This window comes from Triticum urartu, chromosome 7, assembly GCF_003073215.2.
Source record: "Triticum urartu cultivar G1812 chromosome 7, Tu2.1, whole genome shotgun sequence".
NCBI lineage: Eukaryota > Viridiplantae > Streptophyta > Magnoliopsida > Poales > Poaceae > Triticum > Triticum urartu.
The window spans coordinates 424,755,625-424,766,897 of NC_053028.1; the positions used below are offsets into that span (position 1 = coordinate 424,755,625).

At 43.8% G+C, this 11,273-nt stretch overlaps 1 protein-coding gene across 1 annotated transcript; it reads left to right on the forward strand.

Moving 5' to 3' along the window:
• Positions 1 to 1,487: 1,487 nt before the first annotated feature.
• LOC125522571 (multiple myeloma tumor-associated protein 2 homolog) lies at positions 1,488 to 4,610 on the forward strand. The gene is made up of 4 exons (XM_048687623.1): positions 1,488 to 1,644; positions 2,765 to 2,854; positions 3,673 to 3,934; positions 4,064 to 4,610. Exons 1-4 carry the CDS (start codon positions 1,602 to 1,604, stop codon positions 4,353 to 4,355), a joined length of 687 nt encoding a protein of 228 aa, XP_048543580.1. The 5' UTR covers positions 1,488 to 1,601; the 3' UTR covers positions 4,356 to 4,610.
• Positions 4,611 to 11,273: the final 6,663 nt, after the last annotated feature.

Sequence of the window (11,273 nt, forward strand, 5' to 3'; positions counted from 1 at the left end):
CATCATCCTTTCCTCTTCGGGGAAATCCAACGCAATGCTCAAGAGGTAGCAGTAAACATCGTGTCCCTTGTCTCCTGTTACCATCGATCTTAGACGCACAGTTCGGGACCCCCTACCCGAGATCTGCCGGTTTTGACACTGACAACGAGCGCTTCTTCGGGAGCCTCGCAACGATCAGCGCCACTTGGCGTGCTCTCAGCCATTCACCACGTGTCGCCCTCTAGGCGCTCTCTCCAGATTTTGTTTTTTAATTTTTCCGCACGCGTTTTCAGCTTTTTAAACATTTTTTTCAGGTTTTTTGACGTTTTGTTTTTTCACCAGTCTTCCTTAGCTTTTCAATCAAATTTTTTTTTGAAAAAAAATATTTTACGCGAAAAAACGTGTTTTTCCCTTTCATAACAGTCACAGTTTTGCTTTTGCGAGAGGCACGGTTTTGCTTTCGCGAGAGTCACGGCCGTGCCTATCGAAAACGAAAAAAACACGTTTTTTTTTCTTTCACGAGTCACGGTTTTGCTTCCGTGAGAGGCACGGGTGTGCTTTCGCGAGAGTCACGGACGTGCCTCTCGAAAACAAAAAAATGTTTTATGTTTTTTTTCTTTCGCAAGAGTCACGGTTTTGCTTCTGTGAGAAGCATGGTTGTGCTTTTCGAGAGTCACGCCGTGCCTCTCGGAAAGAAAAAAATAACCGGTTTTCTATTTTTTTTTTTCTTTCGCGAGAGTCACGGTTTTGCTTACGTAAGAGTCACGGTTGTGCTTTCACGGGAGTCACGGCCGTACCTCATCGGAAACGAAAAAAAACTCGTTTTCTTTTCTTCCGCGAGAGTCACAGTTTTGCTTCCGCGGAAGGCACGGGCGTGCCTTTTTCGAAAAGGAAAAAAACCTGTGCTTTCGGTTCGGTTTTTTCGTCCGGTTTTTTTCGTGAAAAAAAGTTCGTCAAAACCTATCAACATGGATCTAGTTTTGAAAATCTCGACGCGAGGAATCCAACGGTGAAAGCGGTTCGAGATTTGGACGCACGGTTTGAGAGATAAAACGTTTTGAATAAACGGATCTACGAAAAAAAAGGAAAAACTCGCATACACTCACCCTATAAACGCACACACGCGCACCCTACCTCTATGAGCACCTCCGAGAGACTGAGCCGACATATCATCTTGAGATTTACGAAGTCACCATAGGTGCCTCGTCGTCGACGGGAATGTCTCCTCCCATTGAAAGCGCATCGCCGGAAATCCTGAAATAAAATCAGAAATAATGCGAGCACCAGAATTTGAACCCTAATGGGTTGGGGATACCACTATTCACCTAACGATCTCAATCACAGGATGGTTAGCAAAACGTCACGTTTTTCTAAATAGCATGCTACACGTGTGAAGGTCGGCGGGTTGGAGTTGTTATTGTTTTCTGCTGCCCTAATTGGATTTTTTTTTAGGGGTGCTGCCCTAATTGGATGTCCGCTGGTAAAACCGTCTATAGTCGGCCTCAGCCCAGCCCATATAACGGCTGCGTCTGACCACCCGAGCCGACCTCTCGCCGTCGCCTTCCTCCTGGAACCCCCGGATCCTCCTCATCTTCCCCCCTTTCCCTCTTATCGTCGTCGAGATGTACCATCCCACGAGAGGCGGCGTCCGCGGCGGGCGAGATCGTAAGCCCCCCTAATTTCATATTAACTTTCTGACGACGCGGTTCTGCAGCGACCGTTAGGGTTTCGATGCAGGAGTTGGCGATCTGTTGTACCGGTTATCCCCAAACGGCCTGTTCTCCTACCCTGCGTTCGCGGGCCTGCTCTGGGCTGTTGGTTCCACTCGATATTTCGTTGGGGAGATGGGAATTGCCAAGGGATTGGGTTATTTTGTGCTACTGTGTTAATTTAAGAGGGTCGCGATGTAGACACATAGTTGTAGTACCTACAAGGACCATGTTGAAACAATAGAGAGGGGGATACTTTACCATGCTAAATTACCAGAACTTACGCTGCCCCCCCCCCCCCCCCCCCCCCCCCCATCCTATCATGTAGGACCTCATTTTCCAGGATTAGACATGATGTCACATAGTAGTATTTCACTATTCTGGCATCAGCATCCATCTAAGCGAACCTATGACCTTAAATAAATTTGTACAGGTTTCAAAAACTGTTGAGGTATACAATATGCACATGCACCAGTGTTTATTCTTCAAGCTGGTGGACAACACAAAAATGAAGACATTGACTTATGTTCATTATATTTCTATATCCTTTTTAGATGTTAGTTGCATCACTGGAATGGGCAAAGTCCCTGCTAATCAACAGTAAGAATAATTTACCAAAATAATTAGATTCTAGTTACAATTACGTCTGCGCTTCTGCCTGTGTTCTGGAACAGTTATAGCAGTATATAGCCTAGTGCTATTATGTTTTTACTTCACATATTAGGGGATAACTATGATTTACAACTAACCTGGCATTGTCAACTAGTTGTACCTTGCTTGCCTATTTAAATGGAACGATTGAAATAAAGTTTTAATGCCATGCCTCTAGTATTCTGCAGTGCATCACAAAAAACTGTTTTTTTCTTCTTAAAAACCCAAAGTACAAAATGTGAACCTAAAAGTCCAGATCACAACTCAGACGTGTATTCCATCAATAGTTATTGACTTATTGTCACTGATATTTCCATTTTCTAGCCTTCTATTATACTTATCATTATAACTTTGTTATTATATTGTGACATAAAATGGAGATCGATAGCTCAATACTTAGTATCTTGTCTTATTTATTCTCACAGAATTCAAATGGGATGATGTGAAGGTTGACAAGCACCGGGAGAATTACCTTGGTCATAGTGTTAAGGCTCCTGTTGGTAGATGGCAGAAAGGTAAGCGCCTCTCCCCCCCTCCCCTCCCCTTTCTTGCACTACGGATTTCTTATGTCACTGCCCTTTCCTAGTTTTGTGAATTTGATTCAAAACCTCATGTTTCTTGGTATAATTTCCTGCTGAACCCCGTTTGCACTTGTGAACTACTTAATATGCGATGAGCTCCCTGTTTGATGTGTGTGTAACTACGTATTCTTCTAGCAAAGGGCACATTAGTTATAACTTATAATAATCTCAAAGAATCCACATTGCTCTAGCAACTCATGTCCTGAAGTCGCTAATCAAATCATTGCTGACTGTCTGAGTTGTTATTATGTCTTTTTACAATTTCACTATTATGTTTTAGTGAGGCAAGTTTATTAGTGCACTATGATCAACTAGATTATAGGATCTGGCATAATGTAAAAAAGTCAGTCTGCATACCTACTGTGCTACTCGTATCTCTGAAAAAAACCTGCTATCTGCTAGATCATCTCTATGGATTGGATACATTCTGGATACAATTAGGTTGAGCAATTACACAGTTCAACCTTCTAGTTCATAGGTATGGTGTGCCAGTTACATAATAACATGTTTTTTTTACCATTTATTATGCTCTTGCGGTGGTAAAATATGAACACTAGCATTGGCATAACTGCCTTTTGATAGCAGCAAGTTCCTGATTGTGTCTTACGGTTGGGCTTGTGCATGTGGCTTCATGGGCTTGCACTTAAAGTAGGCTGAAATGGCAATGCATCTTGCATGGATTTCTTTAGTCTTGTGATTGACTGCGCAAATTGTCTGCTTTATAATATTGACACTCTGGCTATCTCTGCCAGGGAAGGACTTGTTGTGGTATACAAGGGATAAGCAATCTGACTCAGAAGACGCTATGAAGGAAGAAATTAGGAGAGTGAAAGAGGAGGAGGAACAGGCCATGCGCGAGGCACTTGGCTTAGCTCCCAAGCGTAGCAGTCGACCAAAGGGCAATCGTTTAGATAAGCATGAATACGCTGAGCTAATAAAGAGGGGATCTACCGCAGAGGATTTGGGAGCCGGCCATGCTGAAGCAGCACAAGTGCAAGGATTAGGTTTATACAAGTAGGTTTTCACACCAGAACAATTTATTTATGTTTTTTTAATTCCCTTGGAATGTGGTACTGTATATTAGTATAATATTTTATTGTCAATTTATCTAATTTAACGCACATATTATCTCCATGACTCCAGGGCTCCTCACAACGAGGAAGAACCAAGCTCTCTTAGTCCTGACCCTCCTGGAACGGAGCCTGAGCAGGTTGACTTTGCACCTGCAACGAAGCAGGAAGATTCTGAAGGTGATAGGAGGGGGAAAAGGCGGCGCGAAGAGAGGAGAGGGGACAGAGAAAAAGAGCGGAGGCGTGAAAAGCACTATGAGGGAAAAGAGAGGAAGCGAGACAAGTATGAGAGTAGACACGACTCGGAGGACAGGGAGAAGCGCCACCGCAAGGATAAGCAGAAGAGGAGGCATGATTCTGATTAACATAGCAGGCTAGCAGCGCTGCAACAGTATTGCTACTGTACCTTACTTGCATGTTTCATGACTTGGATGCTACTCTTGCTTGATAATGTAGTGTATGATTCAATTCTGCTGTCTATACCGTGCCCCTATTTCGCAGAAACACATGTGCAACTACGGATAGAATCGCATGACTTTGTTGTGCCTGTTGAAGATTGAAAAGATGGTGTTTCATGAAGAAGACTGAAATCATGTCTGATGAATTTTAGTCGGCGCAAATTTTATAATTCCCTTGGTTACTTGTTCAATCAGTTAGTGAAGTTCTGCCCGGGTGCAGCAAAAATGAAAGACCCTTTGAATCAAATAAATTTTCTAGGACCTCTTTCTAAGTATTTGACATTATATTTGGAAAGCAGTTTTTTCATTGACTCAAACCTCTTGCAAGTTTTTTTTGTTTTCATTTGTTAATTACACGTGCGTTGTAGCTGCATAAATATTCTAATGGTTCAACATTAATCGTATATATACCTTCGTTGTTGTGGGTTATTTTATTTTATCTTCTTGTGGGCTATTTTTACATGACAGCCTTTTTTTTTACAAAATCTGCATAGGAGTACTATTTGTCTGGGAAACACGTCCATCCAAGAGAATAAATAAATATACCTAGCTGCATGACTTCATGGGTACGATCTTTTCTGACAATGATCATCGTTGCGTTCAAATTTCCTGAGAAAGCCATGATTCCCAGTAGCAAAACTAACAACAGTTTTCAGATCAATGTACCCATTTATGTTCTTCAAGCATTGCCGTATGAGCTTCTCCAGTGGAGCAAGACATCGTGATAGAGATTCTAAGAGCACCTACAGCCCCGCGGATAGTGACCGGTCACATCTCAAATAATTATTTTCATAACTGGGTATCTCAAATTAGAAACCTCAAATCCATACTATTACATGCAACACAAATCTAATTTTAAGTGGAGCTCGCCCGGCTCTGCCGTGTCCATGTCCGGCGGTTGGCTACGCTTCTCCAAGTGTTGGTCCGGTCGCCAGCGAGGTAGAGTAGGACATGGGACACGAGCCGGCTCCCGGATTCAAGGCGCCGTCATCTCACAGGCCCTACTCTTCCTTGTCCGAGCCCGGAACCCTGACGGTACCGGTGGACGTCAGATCAATGATGGTCCATCCTGGGACGAGCCGGCGACATCCACCATGATGCGGTTGCAGCTCTCGGACTGGTGCACCACTGGGTGTGAGAGATCTCCAGTTTCGAGGTTCAACGATGTGTGGTTTTGTTCTGCTGTCGTTGGTACAACCTGTTTTTCAGGATCACAAAACCCAAAGCTGATGATTATTTTAAATCCATCAATGTCAAGGCGGCGTACCACACCGACGAGCCTTTTATTTTGGCAAATCGAGCAACACAGATATTTTTCTTGGAAGTCACATTTGCATGTAGTGATGACTGGGTAGTATTGCAAATGTTTGAGCAGAGGAATTCGTTTAATGAAGTTGCGCAACAAGATGATGCTTGCACTGTTCTTGATGTAGAAGATTCCACAGATGTTCGTAGTATCTTTGAGAACCATCACGTCAATAACGCTGGCGAAAAGATTCCCTATCAGGCTGTGGACGTACGAGAATTGATCAATAAGATGCTAACGTTCAAGGACATTGAGGATGAAGAAGAAGATGACACTGGGGGGAATTATGATTCAGACTGCTACACATGACGAAAATGTTGACACTGCTGACGCGGATGATGATTAGATTGTTTTTGTCGTATTTGCCTGTGAGAAGACAACTTTTTATCTACTATGTGAAATTGTTTTTGTTATGACAACTAAAACTTGATGAAGTTGTTGTTTAGTTTTCTTGCTGTGAAAACATCACTTATTATGTATGTTGATTTGTGTTTGTTAATTGTATGACGACTAAAACATGATGACATTATTGTTTAGTTGTACTCATATTTGGCTGTGAAACTTGTATTTGATGACATAGCTTGCTATTGAACTGCAATTTTCGCTACGTCTTCGAATGGGGACAAAACTGAACCGACAGGGCCTCTGCTAATTTATTTATTTATTAGCAAAAGGGCCTATGCTATTTATTTATTTATGAGCAAAAGGGGATACCCTCGATTTCCGTTAATAGAATCATTGGATGTTCACAACACTACGCCCAGCCTGCTAAACAGGTTTCATTCATTACTAGTTTCAGCAAAATGCTCATGTCATAGCCACTGAATACATCACGAGTGCTACATACACCGCAAATAAAGAGACAATCATCCAATGGAGCACAACGATTTTGCCCATTATCTTCGCAAGCTCTTTCATCTCCTCATTGCTGTCAAGGCCGTTCAACAGCTATTGCTTAGCCATGATCAGATGAACTGCATCTTTAACTTTCCGCTCTGCGTCTTCCTCTTCTGTCGTTCCTTCAGTTACTTGTCCAACACCCGAACCTGCTGGTATTAGGATTCCTCGGCTAACCAAATAATCAGCGTACTTCCATTCCCCCACATCAGCAACTTCTCAGAAATACAAATCGCACGAATTTTTCCTTTTCTGCACGAATCAAATTGGAAGATTATCAACCAAACTATTAAAAATCAGCAACTGAAAGCAAGCGAACAAAACTTAAACATATTATTACCCCATGATTCAGGCATTTGTAGAAGACTCGGTCAGGGTTGAGGATTGTAGTTGAGACGCGACGGATGACTCTGCGTGATTTGCAGCAGTGGCATCACACCAACGGCATCGGGTTGCGATGAGCAACCGGCTGTGGTGAGTGTGCCGACGGGGGTGTGATGAGACCCACAGGCGATGGTACGGGTGGCGACTTGGCGCATATCTGGCTGTTGCCTGCTAAAGAGCGGGTGGACGAGCCGCCAGAGGACATGGTTGCTGTGGCCAGACCTTCTGATGCTAGGCAGAGTAAATAGAGAAGAGAAGAAGCGAAAGTTGGATATGTCAGTTTCATTACTTGTAGAGTAGCATAACACTATATATAGTCATAGTCCAGGTTTGGATTCGAACCAGCTATAAGAGCACGTTTCTCTTTTTTCTAAAACTCATAAATGTCTCTTTAATGGTACACTAGCTTGTTCTGTATGCCTTCTCAAGTCTTTGATTTCCGAGAATGTTATGTGGCGAACGTTCCCTGGGAGGAGGACAGCAAACGAAGGCATTTCGCAGTTTTAGTTGCGAAGCAGGATCAAACGGGGGCAGTTTCGGGAATGTTATCTGATGAACGAGCCCAGTTTTTCTTCTCTTCCTACTAGCAAGAGGCCCATGCGTTGCATGGAACATCAAGATGCATTTATATGAGTTGTTTATCTTGTGGAAGACAAATATGAACGAGCGAAGGCCATATTTGCAAATGTGGAGAGGGGTGCGGGTATCTTTTTGCAAAATTGTCATAGTTTGTTTTCTATCCATCAGATATAGATCGGGCGGTCTATATTGCAGGATGGCAGACACACCATCATCACCAACTCATTTTTATGAGTAGATGGAGAAATAAAAGTATGCTACGTGGTGTCGGCTTAGTCAACAAACGATTGTGCCAACCTTGACCGTTGGATTAACATTCAATGTGTGTCGTGTTTCTTCAATCTCTTCTTCCTCCAGCCTCCAAAGCCAAACCAGCGCCGACGAGACCGCCTGCTCCTACCTCCCACGGCTGGCTGTGCTGCGGCGCACGCATCGCGGCCACATCACACCCTAAAACTCCGCGCATCTTCCCCAGCTCCCGTTGGTTCCTGTCCGAGGCCTCACCATCGTCCCCCGCCTTGGTTCGCTCATCACGGCGCCACCCTCCGGTGTTGTCAACATGATCAACAACCAAGAGGAATAAGGAGATGACTGTACATGGTGAGGATGACAGTAGGGACTCACCAGGATCATGGCAGTAGGCAAGCAAGTGCCTCCTTTATTACAAGAAAAAAATGGTTCCTCCTGACGGTTTCCTGACATCTGGATCGCACACCACTATCAACGTAGTCAATAAGCGAGATAACTGCACAAGGAGCGGCTGACACCCGGGACCCAGCAGCTCGTGCAGTATTTTTTTGTTTCGGGACGGAGCAGGGTATCAACTGGGTTGTGCGGGAGCTGTGGCCCGTCTAGCCCAGACTTTTATTTCATATATTTACCACATGACCAGCTTGAGTTTTTTTCTTTCTAAAAATGGCTAGCCCAGCTATTTATGTTTTGTAGAATAACCAACGGAGGCCTACTTGCTTTTCTATGCCCTGTTGGGTCGGAAATCTTTCAAGATGAGGAGGGATGCATTCGGCTTGCCCAAAAAATGGGCTATAAGTAATAAGAAATGGGCAAAAAATATAGCAAACAGGCAGTTAGTTTCAAATTACTTTTTTCTTTCGGATTTTGATATTTTAAATTTCATTATTTTGTGCGGGTAAAATTTTATTGGATTTTAAATTAAGGTATGTTTAATTTTTAATTAATTTGAATCTGGCTAGAAATTTCGGGCTGTATGCTGTTTGGGACAGATTTGGAGGCTGACTTGTGGGTCTACTAGGTTGACGTGTACGAAAGGTGTTGTCAACTTAGTCCACAAATGATTCTAGTAGCAGTGACCATTGGATGTTAATCCAACGACCGTGCTGCTTCTTCAATATCTGATGTTGTTGCTCCAGCCGCCCAAACCAGCGCCGGTGGGACCGCCTGCTCCTGCCTCCCATGGCCGGCTGTGCTGCCGCGCAGGCCGCACTGCCCCACCCTACTTCATCGTTGGCCAGGCCATTCCTCTACTCAACCACATCTCCTATTATTTTTCGGCGATGGAAGCCGAACCAGTAAACCCTCGTACTCCCCACCGCATGGGCAACCACAGCCGAGTCTTCCTCGGCCCCGGGTCGTTCCCTTCCTAGGCCTCGCCTTCGTCCATCGCCCTGGTGCTATCAGCGCGGCATGGTCAACGTGGTCATCGAATAACATCCATCGGAAGAGGACTGTACATGGAGAGGCTGATAGCTAGGTCCACGGACACACTCAAGGAAGTGCCTCCTTATTACGTGCAAAATAATGATTCCTCCACCTAATAGCAGGGACCCACCGGAAGGGCCTCTGTATTTTGCGAAAAAATGTCCCCCCCCCGCCGAAAGCTCGGACTCACTGATACGTCCATTTTGCATCATGTTTTCTTACTGTTATTTATAATATTTTTATCCATAATAATGCTTTTTGGAGTACTTATAATGCCTTTTCTCTCATAATTTGCAAGGTGCACACCAAGAGGGAGAATTCCGGCAGCTGGAAATCTGGACCTGAAAAAGCTACGTCAGGCTACCTATTCTGCACAACTCCAAATGAGCTGAAACTTCACGGGGAATTTTTATGGAATATATAAGAATTATTGGAGCAAATAACTACCAGAGAGGGCCACCAGGTGGGCACAACCGACGTGGGCGCGCCAGGGCCCCCTAGCGCGCCCTGGGGGTTGTGGCCTCCTTGGCCCACCTCAGGTGCCCATCTTTTGGTATATAAGGCATTTTGACCTAGAAAAATAAAATAAGAGGAGGACTTTCAGGACGAAGCACCTCCGCCTCGAGGCGGAACATGGGCAGGAGCACTTTTGCCCTCCGGCGGGGCGATTCCACTGGGGGAACTTCCCTCCTGGAGGGGGAAATCATCGTCATCATCATCACCAACAACTCTCCCATCTTGGGGAGGGCAATCTCCATCAATATCTTCAATAGCACCATCTCTCAAACCCTAGTTCATCTCTTGTGTTCATTCTTGTTACCAGAACTATAGATTGGTACTTGTGGGTGACTAGTAGTGTTGATTACATCTTGTAGTTGATTACTATATGGTTCATTTGGTGGAAGATTATATGTTCAAATCCAATAGGCTATTTAATACCCCTATGATCTTGAGCATGATTATTATTTGTGAGTAGTTACCTTTGTTCTTGAGGTCACGCAAGAAATCATGTTGCAAGTAATCATGTGAATTTGATATGTGTTCGATATTTTGATAGTATGTATATTGTGATTCCCTTAGTGGTTTCATGTGGAAGTCGACTACATGACACTTCATCATATTTGGGCCTAAGAGAATGCATTGTGGAGTAGAAATTAGATGATGGGTTGCGAGAGTGACAGAAGCTTAAACCCCAGTTTATGCGCTATTCCATAAGGGACCGATTGGATCTAAAAGTTTAATATTATGGTTAGAATTTATTCTTAATACTTTTCTTGTAGTTGCGGATGCTTGCGCGCGCGGGGGGGGGGTAGGAGGTTTGTTCAAGTAAGAACATTACCTAAGCACTGGTCCACCCACATATCAAATTATCAAAGTAGCGAACACAAATTAAACCAACATGATGAAAGTGACTAGATGAAATTCCTGTGTACCCTCAAGAATGCTTTGCTTATCATAAGAGACCGTTTTGGCCTGTCCTTTGCCTCAAAAGGATTGGGCTACCTTGCTGCACTTTTGTTACTATTATCGTTACTTGCTCGTTACAAATTATCTTGCTATCAAACTACTCCGCTACTTACAATTTCAGCACTTGCAGACATTACCTTACTGAAAACCACTTGTCATTTCCTTCTGTTCCTCGTTGGGTTCGACACTCTTACTTATTGAAAAGAGCTACAATTGATCCCCTATACTTTTGGATCATCAAGGATATTTTCTGGCGCCGTTGCCGGGGAGTGAAGCGCCTTTGGTAAGTGGAATTCGGTAAGGTAACATTTATATAGTGTGCTGAAATTTATTGTCACTTGTTACTATGGAAAACAATCCTTTGAGGGGTTTGTTCGGGGTATCTTCACCTCGTCTGGAACCACAATTAGCTACCCCTCAACCTAGTGCACCTACTGAAAATATTGAATATGAAATTCCTTCAGGTATGATAGAACACACTACTGCAGGATGCTGCTAACGTGACACTACGATCA

Bases quoted from the DNA above. Each gene is read 5' to 3' on its own strand.
- LOC125522571 (XM_048687623.1), top strand. From the start codon at position 1,602: ATGTACCATCCCACGAGAGGCGGCGTCCGCGGCGGGCGAGATC. The intron at 2,855-3,672 runs GTAAGCGCCTCT...TATCTCTGCCAG, and splicing joins TGTTGGTAGATGGCAGAAAG to GGAAGGACTTGTTGTGGTAT. The intron at 3,935-4,063 runs GTAGGTTTTCAC...CCATGACTCCAG, and splicing joins CAAGGATTAGGTTTATACAA to GGCTCCTCACAACGAGGAAG.